At 35.9% G+C, this 25,000-nt stretch overlaps 1 protein-coding gene across 1 annotated transcript in view; it reads left to right on the top strand.

Annotated features, from left to right (window-relative positions):
- The window catches only part of bin3 (bridging integrator 3), an 86,295-nt gene that overhangs the window by 3,741 nt on the left and 57,554 nt on the right, over positions 1–25,000 (top strand). Inside the window, exons 2-3 of the mRNA XM_056463037.1 lie at positions 3,933–4,069; positions 20,993–21,033. Of these exons, the coding sequence (XP_056319012.1) occupies positions 3,933–4,069; positions 20,993–21,033 (178 nt within the window). The remainder of the gene's footprint in view (positions 1–3,932; positions 4,070–20,992; positions 21,034–25,000) is intronic.

Below are 25,000 nucleotides of genomic sequence, written 5' to 3'. Positions count from 1 at the left end.
ATACTTGGTGGGGGAAATATTTTTATTTGTTTATTTGTTTGTTTTATTTTTGAGTTTTTCCTTTGACATTGAAAGGACAGGAAGTTGGAAAGAGAGGAGGATGGGATTAAGAAAGGTCCATAAGTTGGGACTCGAACTCAGGACGCCCAAATTGTATTTGCTTTATGGTGCACTGCCCGCTAGGAATAAAGCTGATTACATGACAGTCTTGTGAAAAGGGTCTATCTTACAACTCTATAATATTCAAGTCAAAACACCTGCAGAAGAACAAAGATTTGACAAGTTTTATTGTTTTTTTTTTTTTGGGCTGTGTGTTGTAAGGGGTGGTTAGAGAGTTGACGGCGGTGATGAATATTCACTAAAGAGCTCTGATGGTGTACTGATGCCTCAATAGTGCCAACGCCAATTACAGTCGGTCGCCTTCCCTGCCAGAGCTGCTTACAGTCAGAATGCTGATCAGATGAGCACGTCAGCGTCAATCCAGATCAGACGCACATGAGGCAGGAAGCCAGATAAAACATCCACCCCTCTACACCCCACAGCCCAAACACTGGCTTCTCTTCAGCTAATTGGGGCAAAGTCAAGAAAGAAAGGAGAAAGTTTCTTTATTTTAGTCCCTCTCTAATGAATATGGATGTTTGCCATGTTAAGTTTGCGAAGCTGTGATACAATACAATGTTTGGAGTATAATATTTATTTATAAATCACATTTAAAAACAACCAAAGCTGCACATAGCAGTACTAAAGACGAATGAAGAATGATAAAAAAAATGCTGGGTTCCACATAATTGATTTTGTGTTGGACAACTTGAAGGACTTTTTTTTTGTTTTTACAAATTTAAGTGGATTGAACATAAAACAATTAAGTTGTCCCCCAAAAAACCCTTAAGAATTGAGATGATTCAGCTCAATTTAGATAAGTAATTTGAACAAACAGTAAACATAATTTATTGAACATCATTCAAACATCCATAATGAATATGGATGTTTGCCATGTAATGTTTGAGATCTGTGATGCAATACGATATTAATGTTTATTATTATTGTTGTTGTTGTTGTTGTTGTTGTTATTTAATAACAATTCAAAATTATTGATTTAATAATAACAATAAAGGCTACACCATCCAGACGACTACACTGAAATAAGGCCTGTTGCTGCTTGTTTACACTGCTTATTTTAAAATGAGTTGAAACAACACAGTTCTTAAGGTTACTTAAAACTTAAACTTAATTGGTAACTTAATGGATTTGTGTTGGGATAACATGAAAGAATAGTGTAGATCCCAGCATTTTTTACAGTGTATGACAACAAACATCATCAAATGACATCAATAACAGCACTAAATACTGCAGCATAATAATAATAATAATAATAATAATAATAATAATAATAATAATAATAATAATAATAATAATAATAATAATAATAGTAATAATAATAATAATAATGATAATAATAATGATAATAATAATAATAATAATTCATATTATTATTTTTATAAAAAACTCTTATCAATGATAATAAAAATAATTATAATTGTTGTTGTTTGAGAGGTATGATACAATACAATATTTGCAATACAATACTTATTTATAAAGCACATTTTAAAAACAACCAAAGTGCTGCACATAGAAGTACTAAAGACAGAGAAGAAAAATAAAATATAAGAGAAAAACATTTAAGAAGTAAAAGCGATTAAAAACAGTAAATGAGGCGTATTAAACGTGAGAGAAAGTAGATCGGTCTTGAAAACAGATTTAAACACAGGAATAGAGGGGAAAAGTCACAGTCATATTTTAAAATAAAACAATTGCAAAAATGTTATTGCCATTATTATTATTATTATTATTATTATTATTATTATTATTATTATTATTAAATAACAATTCAAAATTATTGATATAATAATAACAATAAAGGTGACACCATCTATCCATTGACAACAGAAACAGCATCAATAACAACATTAAATATAATAATAATAATAATAATAATAATAATATTAATGTTGTTGTTAAATAATAATTCAGAATTATTGAAATATTAACAATAATAAAGGCTATGTCCAGTCAACTATGACATCAAAAAACAACATTGATAACAACTTTAATTATAATCATCATAATAAAAATAATAACAATAGTAATAAAAAATATAATAATAATTATTATTATTGTTGTTGTTGTTGATATTAATAATTCTTATCAATAATAATAATACTCATCATCATTGTTACTACATCGACTACTAAAAAGAATAATAGTATTAATTATTATACCAACAATTATTGTTATTGTTTGTATGAATCATAAAGATAAAATGAATACATTGCAATTATCTAAATAATAATATAAAGTGTATTAATATCATCATAGTATCATCAATAACTGTTATTATTAATAATAATAAGTCTAAGTTCTTATAAAAAAACAACAGAAGTTATTTTTGTATTTTTCAGAATAATATAATGAATGCATTGCAAATATCTGATTAATGATGATGATAATAATAATAATAATAATAATAATAATAATAATTAATTTTATATCATTAATCAGATGTTTACAATGCATTCATTTTATCATTCTGATTAATACATAACTATTTTTTGTTGTTTATAATAATTAATATTGTTTTATTATTATTATTATTGTTATTATCATCATTATTATTATTATTATTAATTGTTATTGAGGATTATGATGGATAAAACATTTTGTATTATTTAAATATTTGCTAATTCATTTTATCTTTATGAATAAAAAATCTTACAAATTATTACAATTAATACAAACAACAACAAAATAATAATAATAATAATAATAATAATAATAATAATAATAATAATAATAATATTTCTTATTAATACTACTACTACTAATGTTGTTGTTATTATTATTATTAATAACAACAGCAATAATAATAATAATAATAACAGCAATAATAATAATAATAATAATAATAATAATAATAATAATAATAATAATAATAATAATAATAATAATAATAATAACAGAAATAATAATAATAATAACAACAATAATAATAATAATAATAACAGCAATAATAATAATAATAATAATAATAATAATAATAATAATAATAACAGCAGCAATAATAATAATAATAATAATAATAATAATAATAATAATAATAATAATAATAACAATAATAATAATAATAATAACAGCAATAATAATAATAATAATAATAATAATAATAATAATAACAGCAATAATAATAATAATAATAATAATAATAATAATAATAATAATAATAACAGCAATAATAATAATAATAATAATAATAATAATAATAATAATAATAACAGCAATAATAATAATAATAATAATAATAATAATAATAATAACAGCAATAATAATAATAATAATAATAATAATAACAATAATAATAATAATAATAACAGCAATAATAATAATAATAATAATAATAATAATAATAATAATAATAATAACAGCAATAATAATAATAATAATAATAATAATAATAATAATAATAATAATAATAATAACAGCAATGATAATAATAATAATAATAATAATGATAATTTTGTTAACGTTATTATTATTGCATAGTAATTGTACTATTATTAATTTGTTTTCCAGTTATCCATAATTTGTTTTAAAACATCTTGACATTCTTGTTTTTGTTTGTATGTTTGATTTAATTTTACCCTCATCATTTGTATTATTATCAGTCTTTTTCATTTGTGGTTCGGGAGAAAAATCTGATTTGCCATATGTTTGAAACCACTAAGCACTCTTATAAACACTTGCCACCTTTTCATATAATGTCTGACGATCTTTTTTTGCTGAAACTCATCATTCTGTTTATAGATGATGGAGAATAGTTGACTGTTCAGATTTTGTGTATTTTGGATGCATGGTAACTGGTTTGTTTTGTTTTCCAGCCATGTCTAAAGCAGCAGTGAAGATCTCGGGAGACTTGTTGAGTAATCCGTTGTGTGAGCAGGATCAGCCTTTCCTGGACTCCATGAACGCTCTGGATACGGCAATGAAGAGGATGGACGCGTTCAATCAGGAAAAGGTCAGATTAAGACAACAGTTCACTATTTAACATTTTCAGTGGTGGTTGACTAGTGTTGTCACGATTACCAATTTCGAGGTAAACCACGGTAAATGTTTTGACTGTTAGTATTACCATTTCAAATTAAACCGTAACTGATTATCGCAACTTTGATAACTTGTGCTAAATAATCTGTAATATTGCGATTAGGTCATTTTCAAAGCCTGCAATGTAACAAGCGCACACATATATACACTGTGTCTCAAAAAAACAACAACAAGCAGCAATAATACAGTGCATCCAGAAAGTATTCATAGTGCTTCACTTTTTTCACATTTTTTGTGTTACAACCTTATTCCAAAATGGATTAAATTCATTTATTTCCTCAAAATTCCACACACAATACCCCATAATGACAATGTCAAAATAAGAGTTTGTGAAATTGTTGCAAATTTATTAAAAATAAAAAGCTGAAAAATCGCCTGTACATAAATATTCACAGTCTTTGCCGTGAAGCTCTAAACTGAGCTCAGGTACATTCTGTTTCCACTGATCATTCTTGAGATGTTTCAGCAGCTTAATTAAAGTTCACCTGTGGTCAATTCAGTTGATTGGACATGATTTGAAAAGGTCTACACCTGTCTGTATAAGCTCCCAGGGTTGACAGTGCATGTCAAAGCACAAACCAAGCATGAAGACAAAGGAATTGTCTGTAGACTTCCGAGACAGGGTTGTCTCGAGGCACAAGGCTGGGGAAGGTGACAGAAAAAGTTCCAATGAGCACAGTGGCCTCCATCATCAAGTGGAAGATGTTTGGGACAACCAGGACTCTTCCTAGAGCTGGCCGGCCATCTAAGCTGAGTGATCAGTAGAGAAGGGCCTTAGTCAGGGAGGTGATGAATAACCTGATGGTCACTCTGTCTGAGCTCCAATGTTCTTCTGTGGAGAGAGGAGAACCTTACAGAAGGACAACCATCTGTGCAGCGATCCACCAATCAGACCTGTACAGTAAAGTGGCCGGACGGAAGCCACTCCCCGCCTGGAATTTGCCAAAAGGCATCTGAATGACTCTCAGACCATAAGAAACTAAATTCTCTGGTCTGATGAGACTAAAATCGAACTCTTTGGAAACCAGGCACCGCTTATCACCAGGCTAATACCATCCCTACAGTGAAGCATGGTGGTGGCAGCATCATGCTGTGGGGATGTTTTTCAGCAGCAGGAACTGGTAGACTAGTCAGGATAGAGGGAAAGATGAATGCAGCAATGTACAGAGACATCCTGAATGAGAACCTGCTTCAGAGTGCTCTTGACCTCGGGCGACGGTGCTCTTGAGTGGGGCGACGGTTCATCTTCCAGCAGGACAAAAACCCAAAGCACACCGCCAAACTATCAATGAAGTGGCTTCATGACAACTAGGTGAATGTCCTAGAGGTTTTTATTGTGACGGTAAAACATGACGCCGTCATGAATATATTAAAACGTGGGTATGTTTGTTGTAAAAATTCGTGATAATGACAAAAAAATTAATTTGAGCATCTCCTTCCAAGTGTAGCTATGCAGCCGTTATAGCCTGATGTAGTTTCCTACCCCTTGGTTTCTCCCGAACCACCCCCCCCCCACCCCCCACCCTTTGACATTGGTCCACAACCACCTCCCCCTACCCTTCCGTCACTAATATGACCGCACTTCACCCAACCACCCTACCACACTCTTCACTTTCGTCTGCACCCCCCCCCCCCCCCTACCCCAAAATTGCTCTTCACTTATGTCTGTGAACTCCCCCAAAACAGCGGGAGGCAGGGCTGCAGGGTGATAAGGCTGTGTGAATTTAGGTGAAGATCATCAAAAATCATTTGCTTCTGGTACTTTCTTTATTGACTTATAATTCAGTGTAGTGTATTAGTGCAGTAATTCAAGAAAAAATAAACCGTATAAAGAATGAAGTAGTTTTTTGTTTACATTGAGTTGGCCTTTGACTTATACTGACCCCTAGTGCTGTGGATGCAGCTTCACACACGTTTTTAGAGATTGCAGTTTCAGATAATGCATGGTGTCCAAAAGTATTCAGAAGTTCTCAAAGTGTCTGCTTCTATGAGACAACAAGCGCCATGTCTAATTTCTGCCATGACTGAATCCCATGTAAGCGAACATTTACTTTTAAGCGCTGTTCATTTGTTCAGGGCCGAAACTTTTTAATGAGGAAACTCGTTCAACTCTTCTCCATCTTTAAGTATCATATGCTCCGCCCCCACTTTGACCAGGAGTATTTGGGCTTTGTCTGCTGCCTCTTATTAGGCAGTGATGCTCATTTGCATAACAAGCAAGTGACTGCGAGACATGTTTATGTTTTAAGCATACATTGGCTTACTCACCTCTAGGCCCACACATAATCTGTAGACTTTTTTTTCCTTGCACATTTTCTTTGCTAATTGTGGGGGGAAATGAGTGGAGATCTGCAGGATGGGATTTAAGAGTGTCTGTGTCTGTGTGTGTGTGTGTGCGCATTGTATTCGTCACATTGTGGGGACCAAATTCCCCCACAAGTATTGCAATACTAGTATATTTGTACCAGTTGTATTTAAGAGTAATTGGAGGATTTTAAGAATTCAGAATGAGTTAATAAATGATTATTAAACAATTTAATTCGATGTTTATATATCTTTTCATTCAGGCATATAGTAATAGTTAATTTGTATGTTAATACATGCTTTATTAACTTATCCTTATGCAGTTTTATGACCTAATCTAAAGTGAGGACTATTTATGCTTTATATATCCCTTATAAATGACAATTAAAGGCTCAGTATCAAACGAACAACACTTTTTGCAATATTATCTAAAAGGTAAAATTACTGTAAAGTTTAAACATTGCTGAATAACAGACATAAAATTGGATAAAACAACACCAATATAATAATTTAACACTGTAATAAGTGTCATTTAACACTATAATAAGCAAACAATGTTTAATTTTATTTTAGTAATTTTATTTTAGATAAGGTCACAAAGATTTATTTTTTTATTTGATGCAGTTTAATTTGTGCATCTTCAAACGAATAGAAATGAATAATGTTGTTTATGTTCTTTTTTCCTGTTTAGAATTTAACTGAGCCTTTAATTGTCATTTATAAGGGATATATAAAGCATAAATAGTCCTCACTTTAGATTAGGTCACAAAACTGCATGAAGATAAGTTAATAAAGCATGTATTAACATACAAATTAACTATTCAATTCAATTCACCTTTATTTGTATAGCGCTGTTACAATGTAGATTGTGTTAAAGCAGCCTCACATAAAAGGTCACAGTAAATAGGAACAGTGTAGTTCAGTTTGTAGTGTTTAAGTTCAGTTCAGTTGAGCTCAGTTCAGTGTGGTTTAAATCACTACTGAGAGTCCAAACACTGAAGAGCAAATTCAACGATGCGCAGCTCTACAGATCCCGAACCATGCAAGCCAGTGGCGACAGCGGAGAGGGAAAAAAAACTTCACTAAAGGCGGAAGTGAAGAAAAAAAACCTTGAGAGAAGCCAGGCTCAGTTGGGCACGACCATTTTAATTTCTCCGCTGGCCAAACCTCTTGTGCAGAGCTGCAGTCTCAGCGGCGGAGGCTGGAAGCTGGCCTCAGCAAAGACTCGTCTGTCCCTGGAGCGTCACAGGAATCAGTCTAATGCTCTCCACTCCTCCATGACCACCACAGTAGCTGCTCAGGATATGGCCTGGTCCAGGATATGGAAACCTTGGGATCATCTCGTCGTTGGTCTTGGATCGAATCAGTGACTCTGCATAGTCTGAGGGCCTCGGGAAGAGTATCCCCAGGTGGAAATGGAGAAGAAACAGAATAATTAGCGTAGCTGCTGTTCATAGTGTATGTAAACAAGATGCAGAACCTGTGTGGAAGCCCGCTAAGTGGTGCACTGAGTGTATGCTTTACTACACAGAAAGGTCTTTAATCTAGTTTTGAATTGGGAGAGTGTGTCTATTAGTAACTATTAGTATATGCCTGAATAATTGGAGTTATAAATGTTCATTTCTCATTTACTAAATCATTCTGCATGATCTTAAAAAACAACCAATGGTTTGTAAATAATGTAATACTTAATTTAGTAATGAAAAATAAATCATTAACAAAGTATGAAAGTACAAGTACTAAGCACATTAGAAATGTGGTAACACTTTACAATAAGGTTAATGCATTTACTAATATAAACTAATCATGAACAACACTTGTACAGCATTTATTAATCATAATTGAACATTTACTAATGCATTATTAACATCCAAGTCCGTTAATGCACAGTGAGTTAACATGAACTAACAATGAACAACTGTATTTTCATTAACTAACGTTAACTAACATGAACAAATACTGTAGTAAATGTATTGTAATTGTTTGTTGATGTTATTAAATGCATTAATTAACATTAACTAATGAACCTCATTGTAAAGTGACCATAAATGTGGTTATAAGTCAAGAATACAGCATTTGTAGCTGCAGTTATAAACTGCTTACTACTGTTTATTAATGTAGAGCTAATGCTTAACAGATAATGAGTTCACTATTAGCTAATGCTTAATAAATGATTCATAGTGTGTAGGTATTATACAGAGTTACCAAAAAATCTTCTTTTCATTAAACCGAAATCGGGGGAAAAGATAAACGGGGGGCTAATAATACAGACTTTAACTGCATAAGTTTAACTCTGTTTTGTACATCTCGAAAAATGAACCGCGGACCATCTTGATTTCTGCCTTGCAACACCTCCTAACCCGTGTTTATTTTCTACATTTGGCCGAGAAAAAATAGTTGCGTTTTTCTGACTTTGGCAGAAGTGCGTTCTGTCTTCCCTCCAGCAGATTGGGTATGAGTAAGTTTTTTTTTTTTTTTCTCACAGCAGACCCCACGCCCTTCCACACTCGGCGTGCACATGCATCTTCAAATGAGTCCCATCTCTGCGCCGCTATCTTCTGTTTCCTGCTGCTGGTGCTACTGATCGTTGTCTTTTTTTTCCCTCTTATTTCCCCACATTGGAGTCAGTCTTTTCTTTTGAAAGTGGTTAAGAGCCCTTAAGCGATCCACTCAGCGCTGACTGCGTGTCAGAAGAGTAGTGCTCATCTTCTCTGGTCTATCGCCTACAACCTCCGCCCTGGAAACTAGGCCCTCGCACCAACATTCCCAATGTGTTGCACTCTGTGGGGTTAAGCATCAATCCGCAGCACTACTCCCAGCATCAAGCATTATAACACAGTACACTATTTCACACACATTCTGCTGACTGTTCAAACCTCAGCTATTGTCTACCAGACGATTTGCATACTTTATTATGTGGACAGAGCTGGGTCAAGCATCAAAACAAGAAGAAAGCGACTGGCCCTGTGGCTATATTAGGATTTGGCTTAATAATACAGTTTGGACTTACCAGTGCAATACCAGAATCTAACACCAGGTCATATTATCTGAAGTCGCAATGAAAAGGAAGTGGTGGCACGATGGCCCAGTGGTTAGCCCTGTTGCCGTACAGCAAGAAGACCTCTGGTTGAAGTCCCGGCTGGGCCAGTTGGCATTTCTGTGTGGAGTTCGCATGTTCTCCTCATGTTGACGTGGGTTTCCTCTGGGTGCTCAGGTTTCTTCCATGTTTGGCAGTTTGGCTCAATAATACAGTTTGGACTTACCAGTGCAATACCAGAATCTAACACCAGGTCATATTACTTGAAGTCGCAATGAAATGGAAGTGGTGGCACGGTGGCTCTATGGTTAGCCATGTTGCCGTACAGCAAGAAGACCTCTGGTTGGAGTCCCGGCTGGGCCAGTTGGCGTTTCTGTGTGGAGTTCGCATGTTCTCTTGTTGACGTGGGTTTCCTCTGGGTGCTCAGGTTTCTCCCATGTTTGGCAGTTTGGCTCAATAATACAGTTTGGACTTACCAGTGCAATACCAGAATCTAACACCAGGTCATATTACTTGAAGTCGCAATGAAATGGAAGTGGTGGCACGATGGCCCAGTGGTTAGCCCTGTTGCCGTACAGCAAGAAGACCTCTGGTTGAAGTCCCGGCTGGGCCAGTTGGCATTTCTGTGTGGAGTTGGCATGTTCTCCTCATGTTGACGTGGGTTTCCTCTGGGTGCTCAGGTTTCTTCCATGTTTGGCAGTTTGGCTCAATAATACAGTTTGGACTTACCAGTGCAATACCAGAATCTAACACCAGGTCATATTACTTGAAGTCGCAATGAAATGGAAGTGGTGGCACGGTGGCTCTATGGTTAGCCATGTTGCCGTACAGCAAGAAGACCTCTGGTTGGAGTCCCGGCTGGGCCAGTTGGCGTTTCTGTGTGGAGTTCGCATGTTCTCTTGTTGACCTGGGTTTCCTCTGGGTGCTCAGGTTTCTCCCATGTTTGGCAGTTTGGCTCAATAATACAGTTTGGACTTACCAGTGCAATACCAGAATCTAACACCAGGTCATATTACTTGAAGTCGCAATGAAATGGAAGGGGTGGCACAATGGCCCAGTGGTTAGCCCTGTTGCCGTACAGCAAGAAGACCTCTGGTTGAAGTCCCGGCTGGGCCAGTTGGCATTTCTGTGTGGAGTTCGCATGTTCTCCTCGTGTTGACGTGGGTTTCCTCTGGGTGCTCAGGTTTCTCCCATGTTTGGCAGTTTGGCTCAATAATACAGTTTGGACTTACCAGTGCAATACCAGAATCTAACACCAGGTCATATTACTTGAAGTGCAATAAAATGGAAGTGGTGGCACGGTGGCCCAGTGGTTAGCCCTGTTGCCCTACAGCAAGAAGACCTCTGGTTGGAGTCCCGGCTGGGCCAGTTGGCGTTTCTGTGTGGAGTTCGCATGTTCTCCTCGTGTTGATGTAGGTTTCCCCTTGGTGCTCTGGTTTCCCCTGCAGGTCAAACACGCACTATACAGTAGGTGAATTGGATTAACTAAATTGGCCGTAATGTATCTATTTCCCAGTACTGGGTTGTGGCTGGATCAAAATGATTGAAACAAATCACGTGTGAGTAAAATCTCCTCACAATGGTCAGAGAGAGAAATGAGACATTATAAGTGAAAAGTTGCGCTTTCTTTTTGAAAGAAATATATAAAACAGAGATAAGTATATAAGTATATCACTAAATATATAAAACAAAGATAAGAGTTTCTCATACATAGCCTTATTTCAATTGTCAAGTAGGGTTGGGCTGATAGACGATGCCATCGTCCATTGGGCATCACCGATCCTCCACTCCGCCCCCGTCGTAAACCCGCTCGAATACACACTTATGCCCCTGTAGTGGCAATTTTTCTTTAATGAGGCGTTCTCTGTGGTAAAAAAGACAAAGTCTTACCCAGGGTGTCTTTTAAAGTTTTATTCTTTGCAAAGAAGGTCACAATCATACAGCAACGACAGTTTCTGCAGAGTGAGACACTGAAACAGAGTGCTCTCTCTTTTTATCTGGTTTCTCCCCTGTACTGCTTACAAAGTCACTAAAGTCATGCGCTAGGCACATGCATCATGGATTATAGTTATCTTTCCCCTGTATTGGATTCTTGTTTACTGCTTCATTTTTGTCTTTTAATCAGGCCATATCATGTTTACGTTAGGTGTCTCAACCTTTCTGACCCATACAAAACAAGGAGACAAACAACATTACACAATAGAAGTGTAAGATGAAAAACACAGAGTAGTCATGCAGTAAAATTTAGCAATGTAGAAAATGCATTCACATCTAAAAGATGAATATAAATGAATTTCCATTACACCCCGTTTACACTAATAGGTCTTAGTTTTAAAATGGCATTTTAGAACGAAAATGATCCACATCCACACTGTTTTACCTAGCATTTCTGAACAGCCCTCTGTCCGCTGAAACCACAGATCACGTGACCACACACACTAACACACACAGACACAGCCACACACGCTGTCATGTGCTCGTCTGAGCTCCAGAGAGCAGTGCACGTCGGACTGGTCATCAAGGATGTACTGCTGGATGGCGTCTCACTATAGTTGTTAAAGGTGATATTTAATTAATCTTGTCTTTATCTAACGACTCTTCTGTCTTTTGAATCTATCAGCGTCACAGTGTCAGCACACTGCTTCAATCTTTCACTTTCACACTTGTGCTTAGTAATTTTAGTGAAAATCTCAGATACTGTTGCTTGGGCAACCTTTTTTTTTTTAACCGACCCAAGTTTGTTGATGCCATTATAACGACATTGATCACTCTGCCTATTCATGCCAGAGTCCCGCGGAAAAAGTGATTGACAGGTGGTAATCTGTGTGTAGCTTATTTGTATTTATGATTTGTTTATGTGTAAAACAAAGACCATACGGGTCAGGTAGTTGAAACGGTAGGCTAATATTTAATGAATGAATTAATTATTCATAAATAATTAATTTAGCTCCGCCTATGACGACGATGCCATCGTCCATCGCGATGTTTCACATTAGACATTGCATCGCCCAACCCTATTGTCAAGGGTTGTAAAATCCCTTGTCCAAAAAGTCAAAAAGTTAGTGACATTATATATTTTAAATAGTTCAGTTAGACAGCATGCTTTCACTTTCGTGTTCGACATAAAACACACTTTTACCAGTAGGAATGATATCCAAGAAGAGCAGAGTCTACCCTGTGCCTCGTAGTTGTTTACAGGGCGGTCTAAAGCGCGTATGGTTTCACTTTCTTCAGAGAGCTCATGTGCACATCTGTATTTGAAATAACGAACTTTTTGAGCTGATAATAATAACGTGCGCGTGATTATTGAAGTGCTTTTGACATCCGATCCTTTCAGAAACGGACAAATGCGAGAGTGAAGCGCGAAAAAACGAAGGAGAAGCCCGACCAAACAAAGGAGCAGAATGATTCTTTCAGAGGAAATGATTCTTTCAGCAACCTAAAACATGAACAAACTGCCATGTTTGACTATTATCATCAACTTTTGGACTATTATGAACCTGCCAACATTTGAATCTGAAAATCCAGGAGGCCGGGGGGTGGGGGTTGGGGTGGTGGTGATGAGACAGGCGGAAGAGTGGGAATGTGTAGGTGCCGTGCAGAGAGTGGCATGCTGGAAATGCTGGCATTCAGGCAGCCAGGTTTCAGACAGCCGCCCGCTGCGATCGGACATTATACCAATGTCGGCGCTCCAGGGGTGTTATAGACTGTATCAAAAAGCTGTGGGGGGTGGTAATGGGAATGGGTGGAGGGCTTAAATTCCCTTAAAATAATTAAGTGTTGGCAGATATGTCATATATGTTGCATTTATTTATTAATTAATTATTTATTTTGTATAATTGCAGACGTTACAGTAGGCTATTTCGTTCATTTATCTACAGTTATAATCAAATCATGTTCATAGAAAGGTCAGTAATGAACGTTTATACACAAGTATTTATGTGTATAAAGCATCTGTTTTGTGAGAAGTGCTTCTCAATATGTGAACAGCTTTATTTTGACATTTCCTCAAGCGACGTCCACTGAAACTTTTTGTCGTAACATTGGTACCCTTTTGGCAGTGGAAATGCAAGCCTGATAAAGGTGACCTGTGCCGTACCGTACTGTACCGTACCGTACTGTACCGTTTCATGTTCAATCGACTTAAATTTGCGAAACATTAACAAGTTAAGGTAATTTCTTCCAGTTGTCCCAAAACAAATCAATTGTGCCGCGTTTTACTGTACCACTCAGTTCCACACAATTGATTTGCTTTGGGACAGCTTGAAGAAATTACCTTAACTTGTTAGTGTTTCGCAAATTTAAGTCGATTGAACATGAAACAATTAAGTTGTCCCAAAAAAACTCAATAATTGTGTTGTTTCAGCTCATTTTTATTAGTTTGCACAAACAACAAACGTTTTTTAGAGTGAATGTAATTACAAAAAGACAAGACAACAAATATTTGTTTGTTCCTTTAACTTATTTTAATAATCTAATCAGGTTCCAACTAAACCTCAAGTTATATAAAGTTTAACTTAATATTTTTAGTCAGTTTGACTGATTTTTTGACTGAAGTTGAAATGACTAGAAAAGTTCAGTTGATTCAACTGAAAATATTTGCAAATAAAGTGCAAAAAGGCAGAAAGAATTTTCTTTTTACAGTGTATTAACATGTATTAACCCAAAGCAAAGGGATTCAATTGTAGTCATAATGAGGTTGAATTAACTGTGTTATTCTGAATGCGATTGCCGACAATCAGCTGACAATCAAACCCACCAGTACAGTTTGCTCAGTGAAACACGTCGCAGATATTCACTCGTGCACAGACCCGCCAGTGTGAAATACACCACAAGCGCCTGTAGCTGTAATGCAACCCGCAGCAGATCTCATGAAAATAGCAGATTGAAGCCTGATGCAAATATCCTTGCTCTCCGCTGACCCCTCTGTCAGATTCACCAAAGCCAAATGCTTTCCGCAGCGCTCCCGAGCAGCGTTTTCTCATACTCTACTGTATGGGCACTTGGCAGGCGAATGACGCTCTATCCGTGGGCGACGAGAGATGTTAGCACAGCTGATTTTTCAGCTCTGCATTTTGGTGTGAATTACCACCCTGGGATGCTTGAATGGTTAATAAGACTTCCATGAATCGCATCGCTAAACCTGCAACAAACCGTTCTTCAGCTTGAGAGCTTCTCAATCACGGTGGCCCAGCAGAATCATGTTTGTGTTATATAAAGATGGCTAAAGCGTTCTCTTCCCCTCTCAGAGATGGATCGCCCCGGGGCGGAAACAAATAAGCAGGGAAATGTTATGGTAATAAGTGGAGCTTCGTTTTTAGGGCATGTTTGAGCAGGTTTTAATGGTTAATAGCCATGCATGGTAGGGAGGAATATCGATTTGTTTCGTTTTTTCAGGGTTTGTATGCATTGTATGTATTTTTGGGTGGTATGTATTGTGCGCTTATGTGTGTGTGTGCGCCGTGTTGATCTCTGGCCCCTGATTCACACACTCGCTGGAGTGTTTTTCTGCAGGCTGTTCGCTCTCATCATATGGATATACTTCCCCTTGGTTCCCACCATCTACTTTTTCACCTCTTACCGTCTCCTCTCAGCTGAGGAAGATGTTAACTTGGTGCTGATGGTTTGCCCTTGTTTCAGTTTTTCTTTAACTGCAGGCAGCTTTTAATAGGCTGCTTGTTTAGCAATGTTAACTTTTCTATTTTGTTTATTCGTTTTGAACGTTTTTATTTGAAGGCTGTATGCAAAGAATGGCCATAATTAAAATACATACAAATTGGAAAACTGGGAGATGATTGCATTTCAGTTGTTGTTGCGTTCAAATGGTGTGTACATTTTATAAGAGTTTGTCCATGCGTGCGTGTTTGTATGCGTGAGTGTGTCAGCTATCACTGTTGAATTTTAACTTGTTTGGCAGGTGCAAAGAAAGCAAAACTAATTAGTTTACACGTGAAGTTCTGTGTAATAAAATGAAATGACACCGAGAAAAGTATTGAAGACATGAAGAAAGTGATGTGTTGAAAGACAGTGAAAGCCCAGACAGCAGCTGAAATCTTTCAATAAGAAATTCTTAAACTTGCAAAACATCATTTACATTGCAGATGTTTAGCTGACAGAGCGCTTACCTAAGCTGGAAAACAATGCATTCGTGCGTGCGTAACTTATCACTGTTGAATTTTAACCTATGTTTGGCTGGTGGTAATTGAACAAAGGGAATGTATTGTTGGATAACATAAATATATATACAGCTGAAGTCAGAATTGTTAGCCCCCTGAATTATTATCCCCGTTTATTTTTGCCCATTTTCTGTGTAACGGAGAAGATTTTTTTCAACACATTTCTAAACGTAATAGTTTTAATAACTCATCTCTAATAACTGATTTATTTTATCTTTGCCATGATGACAGTAAATAATATTTGACTACATATTTTACAAGACACTTCTGTAAAGCTTAAAATGACATTTAAAGGCTTAACTAGGTTAATTAGGTTAGGGTAACTAGGCAAGATATTGTATAACGATGGTTTGTTCTGTAGACAACTGAAAAAGTATAGCTTTAAGGGGCTAATAATTTTGACCCCAAAATGATTTAAAAAAAATTTAAAACTGCTTTTTATGTGTGTGTGTATATATATATATATATATATATATATATATATATATATATATATATATATATATATATATATATATATATATATAAATATAAATCAATAGACTAAGTATGTATGGTATTAAATAATTGCAAATTAAACTTGTAAATCTACATATACACACACACACACACACACACACACACATATATATGTATGTATGTGTATATATATATATATATATATATATATATATATATATATATATATATATGTATGTATGTATGTATGTGTATATATATATATATGTATGTGTATATATATATATGTATGTGTGTATATATATATATATATATATATATATATATATATATATATATATATATATATATATATATATATATATATATATATATATATATATATATATATATATATATATATATATACACATACACATATATATATTGCGTGTGTGTGTGTGTATGTAGATTTACAAATTTAATTTGCAATTATTTAATACTATACATATTTAGTCTGTTGTTTGTTTGTTTTCTTTTGTTTTGTTTTTTTTGGATCGTTTACATCTACCACTCATTTTACTGTCATTTTTTTTTTATTTTACAGTAGCAGTTAAACCTCTTTTGTACATTGATCATGTACAACAGTGTATTTATTAATCATTGTTATTATATCCATTTTAAATGGTTTACAAAGGTAAATTTCTCTCATCAAATGATTTTAATTACATTTTGTGAAACAAGTTGTTAATTGATCATTTTTTCATACAGTAGCAGTACTTGATTACTTTGATTACAGTAGAATACGGCAAGTTTCTAATATGCAGTAAGTTGATGTATAAGTGTTTAAATTGTCCACAAGGAAGTGCACATTACAGTAGTCAACTGTAAAGAATGTGTGTGGTATTTTACTGGGCATTTTTACAGTAAATAACTGTCATATTGCGGCAAAGTGTAACACAGTACAGTGAGGGAAATAAGTATTAAACACCATTTTTTCTCCGAAAACAAAATCCATACATGCAAAGAAAACCAAACTAATTTGTTTACAAATGAAGTTATGCGTAATAAAATGAAATGACACAGAGAAGTATTGAACACATGAAGAAAGGAAGGTGTAGAAAGCCCAGACAGCAGCTGAAATCTCTCAGTAGTTCTTCAGCAACCCTCTGCCCTACGTCATTTGCCATCAGTTTTTACTAATTTGATGAGTATAAATGCTCTACTGTCATGTATTTTGGTCTAACCAACTACAAATAACCAATTATGTATGTATTACATATTTATTTTCGACTTTTGTGGATTTAAAAAAACAAAAAAGTCAATGAAAGTAAATCTTGAATGAGTCGTTCTGTTCTGGGTCGAGTCGTGTTTGCTCTCGGTGACTGACTCTGCTCTCAATAGCGAGTGAGTTGTTGATTAGCTCCATACTCTTGCAATCCTCTGATGGGCCTGTCAGCTTCTCCTTCTGCTTCTTCTGGTTTGGCGTTCCCTGTTTGCTCGCGTCTCGCATTGTTTGCCAGCTTAGGTTAGCGTTCTGTCAGCCAAACCGCTTCCTATTGACATCTCAGATCTGCAATGTAAATGATGTTTTGCAAGTTTAAGATTTTCTTTAATTGTGTGGCAACTTTTAAGACTTTGTGTTGGTTTGCGGCTCGAGGCGGCAACGCGACATTCGTTTACACCCATTTAACTCAAACACCCCCCTCCCCCTTTTTCTTTTTCTTCCTCCACCTCCTCTTCTTCTCCTCGCCAACCCTGCACGGAGGAACGGGGGGGAATATAAACTGTTATTGTTAAAAATGTTTGTTTGCGAAGAACTTTCATCTGGTGCGGCGGCCCACCCTCTTCAGCGTTTTCAGCCCCAGCCGGAGCTGCGCTTTCATGTTTGCCGTCCCTCGACGATTCCAGCCTTTTGTATTCACCGCTCCATTAATATTCACGTCTTTTCTCGCTGCTTTCCTCAGGCCAGGAGCACAATAAAGAAACAACGTCACAAACTTTTTTTTTTCTCTGTATACTTCTCATTCAACTACTAGACGTGGGGGTCATGTTATGTACTGCTGCCAATTAACAAAACTGATGGAGGGGGGTGTCATTTATATTAATATTTTTGTATTTCGATAGTTTTGTTCAGTGTTGGGTGTAATTAGTTACAAAGTAACTAGGTACAGTAATTAGATTACTTTTTGAATCACTATATATTTTCAGGACATTACAGTTACTTATAATGTACTTGTTTAACCCCTTCAGACCCAAATTACACTCACTGGCCACTTTATTAGGTACAACTGTCCAATTGCTCGTTAACGCGAATTTCTAATCAGCCGATCACATGGCAGCTTTTAGGCATGTAGACATGGTCAAGACGAGTTGCTGCAGTTCAAACTGCGCATCAGATTGGAGAAGAAAGGGGATTTAAGTGACTTTAAACGTGGCATGGTTGTTGGTGCCAGACGGGCTGGTCTGAGTATTTCAGAAACTGCTGATCTGGGATTTTCTCATTACAACCGAGTTCTGCAGAAGAGCATCTCTGAACGCACAACACTTTGAACCTTGAATTGGATGGGCTACAGCAGCAAAAGACCACACCAGGTGTCACTCCTGTTAGCTAAGAACAGGAAACTGAGGCTACATGCGCATAGGCTCACCAAATTGGACATAAAGATTGGAAAAACGTTGCCTGGTCTGATGAGTCTTGATTTCTGCTGCGACATTCGGATGGTAGGGTCAAAATTTGGCATCAACAACATGAAAGCATGCGTACATGCAGCCTTGTATCAATGGTTCAGGCTGGTAGTGGGGTGGGGGATATTTTCTTGACACACTTGGGCTCATTAGTACCAATTAAGCATCGTGTTAACGCCACAGCCTACCTGAGGTTGTTGCTGACCATGTCCATCTCTTTATGACCACAATGTACCCATCTCTAGATGGCTACTTCCAGCAGGATAATGCGCCGTGTCATGAAGTGAATATACTCAGACTGGTTTCTTGAAGATGAAAATGAGTTCACTGTACTCAAATGGCCTCCACAGTCACCAGATCTCAATCCAATAGAGCACCTTTGGGATGTAGTGGAACGGGAGATTCGCATCATGGATGTGCAGCTGACAAATCAGCAGCAACTGCATGATGCTATCATGTCAATATGAACCCAAATCTCTGAGGAATATTTCCAGTACCTTGTTGAATCTCTGCCACGAAGGATTAAGGCAGTTCTAAAGGCAAAAGCGGGTCCAACCCGGTACTAGTAAGGTGTACCTAATAAAGTGGCCGGTGAGTGTATGTTCCAAGTTTCTAAAAAATGTAAAAGTATGTTTTTGAGGCTCTTATAAATGAGACCAAGTTATAATAATAAAAATTCAACATCCTTTAAGTATATACGTTTTTTCTCCATTTCAATGGACATCAGGTCAGAACAATTGTACTTCCCGAACATTATACAAACATAAAATACTAAAAAAATAACAACATACACGATTGTTTGTATAATCTTAAAATTTTTATCAACATTACGATCGTAACATTTTTACTTTAATTGTGAAGTTTTGGTTGTATAGATTGCACCTTGTTTATAACCAACTTTATCTTTATCTTCCTTATCGCTCCACATAATGTCCACATCTGAGATATTTTCATCTGCTATACATTCAAGAACTTCAAGATCTGTATATTCTGCATATGAAATTGTATCAGTAATTAGTACATCATTATAGTTTATATATATATACATATATAAAAGTTCAATCAGCATTACTGGGGATTTAATTTCGGTTACAGATTTTGGACCCATTGTACATCCTAATGGACAGACATGTTTGAAAATAATCCTGATCTAAAGCTTGCAATGTTACAAAAGATTTTAAACTTTAATTAGTAAGTGCAATCCCTCTTTTTACACACAATCTATGAAATATTGTCAAACAAATCAATAAATCTGAATAAAAACATTGTAGATGTGGCGTACGTCTGTGTCTGGAGTGAAGTGATGCCATGCTGCTTTTCAGTGTAGTGGTGACATGCTGAGCCTTACTGCCATTTGATTGGATGACAATCGTCCACTCTCATGGACTGCAGGCTTTAAAATAGATGACATGCCCAGGAACCACAATAAACATGGGCTGACATGTAATGTACATAAATTCAACAGTTTTGTATCAGTTAACTAAGAGAAGCCGAGTAATGAATATATCATGTAGATTGAACATGCATGAGAAACAGTAAACAATGAGTCAGAAATTGATGTCAATATGTGGTATGCATGACATATTGTGTCTTTGTTTTGAAATGTCTTACGTTTCATGCATATAATGTTTATTATTCTTTGTACTGTATTTTAAAATAAAGCTAAAATGTCCTGTTTGTCTCCGATTTAAAGAATTAAATAGTTTAATTAATATTCTCCCTGTGGCCATTAGATTTATATGTGGAGCATTTATACATTAAAAAAAAAAAAAAATTGTTTCTGCTTGTCTACTTATTTAAAATGAGTTGAAACAACACATTTCTTAAGGTTTTTAGGGGGAAAACGTAATTGTTTTATGTTCAATCCACTTAAATTTGTAAATAACAATTAAGTTAATTTAATCTAGTTGTATTAGGACAACATGAAGGAATTGTTTGGAACCCAGCATTTTTAGTGTACATTGAATTTTTTGTGTTTAGTCAAGTAATTAAATAACCTATTGAGTAAACGTTGTGATAAAAATGTAATTTAAACACAATTTTAATGATGTAATTAATTACTTTTTTTAGTATTTTTCCCAACTCTGTTGTGTTCAACTCTAATCATTGATGTAGTTTGTTTTCAATGTTCGTCAACCACTTTTTTTCCGGCTAATGTGTTTGTTTGTTTGTTTGTTTGTTTCTGTCTGTGCAGGTCAATCAGATTCAGAAGACGGTGATCGACCCTTTGAAAAAGTGAGTGCTCTTTTTAATCGTTATTAAAACCTTTTAAAGTCTGCATTATCCAGGGCCGGATTAAGAACACATTAGCCGCGTTTCCACTATCGCGCCTAAAGCGAGCGAGCCAGGGCGAGCCAAGGCCAGTCGCGTTTCCACTATCACCTCCGGGGCGTAATCGGGCCAAAGCGGGGCTTCCTTGGGGCCAGCGTCCGGCCTTTTTCAGCCCGCCGAATACCTTGGGCCAAGGAGGGCCAACTGGGGCTTCGGGGCGGGGTTACGTACAAAGGCGGAGTTTTCCTGTCAGGTAAAGAGGAGACAAGATGCTTTCTTCCCTTACATTTGTTTTGCTATCACGCTAGCCTTGCAGCCAAAATCTGTGTTTGAAGTAAATGCCGCCGAACTCGAATGTCCTTATCCAGGGATCGCTGTCTGGCCTTACACCAACAGACCACAAACAGTAAAAAAGCAATCGCTTCGGTGTTCTCCATCTTCCAGCTCTCGTAGTGATGCCAGGTTGTGTTTGTGGTTATAATTTGAGTTTTTTGTTCCCGCTGAAGTGGGCGGGTTGTGTGACGTTTGATTCGGGGGACGTTCTGGGGGCGGTGTTTGCGTGACACGCTGCGAGCAACTAGCCCGACAGTGGAACGCGACATGATTTCGGCCTCATTTCTCAACCTCCCGGGCTATTGGCCCGGCCTGGCCCGATTAAAGCCCTGGCTCGCACTGGCCCGATAGTGGAAATGCGGCTATTGGGACCTTGGGCTGTAGCATACCCATGTATTGTATTGCCAAAATACAATAATAACACAATACTAAATATACAGGAGTATATTATTTTTGCTTTCCATTTTTTATTATTAATTTGCTATCTCATTTTCTACTGATTTATATATATATACAGTTAAGTCAATTTTATTCGCCCTCCTGTGAATTTTTGTTCTCTTTTTCAAATATTTTCCAAATGATGAATACATTTTTCACAGTATTCCTATAATATTTTTTCTTCTGGAGAAATTCTTATTTGTTTTATTCCAGCTAGAATAAAAGCTGTTAAATTAAAAACATTTTAAGGTCAATATTATTAGCCCCCTTAAACAATTTTTTTTAATCTAAAGAACAAACCACTGTTGTCTAATTAATGACTTGCCTAATTATCATAAATTTAACCTAATTAACCTTGTTAAGCATTTAAATGTCACTTTAAGCTGTATAGAAGCGTCTTGAAAAATATCTAGAAAAATATTATCTATTGTCATCATGGCAAAGATACAAGAAATCACTTATTAGAAATGAGTTATTAAAGCTATTGTGTTCAGAAATGTGTTTAAAATAATTGTATATATAATATGGATTGCCTGAGGGAAGAGGGAAGTTTCTGTGTCGGGCTGTTCTGGTGCGCAGTGCTCTGTAGCGTCGACCAGAAGGTAAAAGTTCAAAGAGGCAGTGTGCTGGGTGTGAGGGGTCCAGAGTGATTTTGGCAGCCCTCCTGCTCGCTCTGGATAAGTACAGTTCTTGGGGAGTAGGTACAACCCTTCACAAATCACTCTGGACCCCTCACACCCAGCACACTGCCTCTTTGAACTGTTACCTTTTGGTCGACGCTACAGAGCACTGCGCACCAGAACAGCCCGACACAGAAACAGTTTCTTCCCTCAGGCAATCCATCTCATGAACACTTGATGATAATTATTGTGGAACCAACATCACTACTGCTATACACTTTTATACACATATACACTTATTTAACAACACACTTTACATGCCAATTTGCACATAACAGCTGCACATATAACGTTGTATATAGTAATAAACACGCACATACACTTGTCAATCTGTATATTTGCACTCACTACTTACTTCTATTTTTTTTTATATATATTTATTATCTGTTTTTTGTCCTGTCTCTGTTATCCTGTTGCACTGTAGAAGCTCTGTCACCAAAACAAATTCCTCGTATGTGTGAACATACCTGGCAATAAAGCTCTTTCTGATTCTGAGTATAAAATCACAGTTGAAATAATCATTTCAGTCTGCAATACAAGGGTGGATTTAACCAATTCCAAAGCGAGGTAGGCCTCAAGAAATCTCTTGTAAAGTGCTTAGGACCTCAAGAAATCCCTAATAAATATCTAGAAGCTTCTATAAATTATTATATATAATATTTTCTATTGTGAGGGTCTAGGAAATACAATTTTAACATAATTATTACATCCATGCAAATATACCCCCCTCATTTCTAATCATGGAGCAGTCCAGCTGTCCATGGAGCAGTTATAATGCTGGAATATTAATGCCAGATAAGTTCCAATATTGACCAAATATGACAGTTCACGCTTGTTTTTTTTGTTTTTTTTGAAAGATCAATCTCTTTGAGCCTATACAATGCATGTAAATAGCCATCATAATGTTATCCATCTGTGTGTGTGTGTGTCTGTTTGTGTGTGTCTGTAAAAATACTAATATTTCCACTCATTAAATTATGAACCATTTCCAGCCAGCTGTCACTTGCACATTTACGAGAGGGTCAAGTTTACGCTCGACATAAATATTGCTTGATAGAAATGGATGTTTTTCTGAGGGCTGACACTGTTGTCTTAGACAGCGAAGTGGCTGTTGGCCCATTTAAAGCCTTTACGTTGCCTTGCAGAAGTATTATTTTTTTACATTGTATTGCAGTGTAATGTTAGACTTTGTAAATGACGCATTTCCACATCAGTCTACACTCCGCACGCAATAATGACAAAGCAGAAACCTGATTTATGACAGCACAGTTGCACAAGTATTCAGTGCGTAGCTTGAAACACCTATGGCAAAGATTACAGCTTCGGTTTTTGTTTAAGGTGTGATGCAACAAGCTTTGCACATTTGCTTTCGGGGGTTTTCTGCCATTTTTCCTCTATATCTGTTGAGGTTGGACGGTATTGCCATTTTTAATTGTTTTTCAGGAGGTGTTTGACAGGGTTCAGGTCTGGGCGTTTGCTGGGTCACTTCATAATCTTGTCTATGTGTTTAGGGTTATTGTCCTGCTGGACGGTGAACTTTCAGCACGGTCTAAGTTGGACCAGATTTCATTCAGTATTTCTCTATTTTGCTGTTTTCAGCTTTTCCTCTCTACTCTATTGCTTTTTTAAACTCTTCTGAAGATAAAACTTTGGGTTTGTCTTGTCTAAAAAAACATTATTATTGTGAAAAATAATATATTTAAATAAATATATCATTTTATGTTCTAAATGACAACTTATTTAATTTACATTTTGAAGAAATGTTAGTTTGCAGAACAAAATGAACAAAGTTTTGTTCAAATGCAGGACTGTTAACTGTACATCCAGGAAAACTGATCTTTCCCTCTTAAAACATTCTCATTTTTCATAGCAGTATTTAAATTATTGGAACTTGATTAAAATGAACTTGGGAAATTAACAGATTTATATTTTATTCTGTTATCATATGGTATTTTTGACAATGGTGTTTATTTCTTTGAAACTGAGATTTATGCATTTAATGGAAGTTGAAAAATAAGCATCCCACTGATGCATGGTTTATTAGGATAGGACAATCTTTGGCTGAAATGCATCTGTTTGAAAATCTGGAAAATGACTTTAAAAGTCATATTTTGAATTTACGAATTGGATTTGTGTGTTTTTGAATATTGTTTTTAAATTTCGAATTGGATTTGTGTATTTATGAGTCGTGTTTTGAATTGCATATTTTTGAATCGTGTTTTCAATTTACGAATTGGATTTGCGTATTTTTGAATCGTGTTTTAAAATTTCGAATTGGATTTTTGTATTTATGAATCGTGTTTTGAAATTTCGAATTGGATTTGCATATTTTTGAATCGTGTTTTCAATTTACGAATCGGATTTGTGTATTTTTGAATATTGTTTTTAAATTTCGAATTGGATTTGTGTATTTATGAGTCGCGTTTTGAATTGCAAATTTTTGAATCGTATTTTGAAATTTCAAATTGGATTTGCATATT

The sequence above is a fragment of the Danio aesculapii genome, chromosome 8 (assembly GCF_903798145.1).
Source record: "Danio aesculapii chromosome 8, fDanAes4.1, whole genome shotgun sequence".
Classification (NCBI taxonomy): Eukaryota; Metazoa; Chordata; class Actinopteri; order Cypriniformes; family Danionidae; genus Danio; species Danio aesculapii.
The sequence above is the reverse complement of the archived record's forward strand: the minus strand, read 5'-3'. Positions and strand labels throughout refer to the sequence as shown.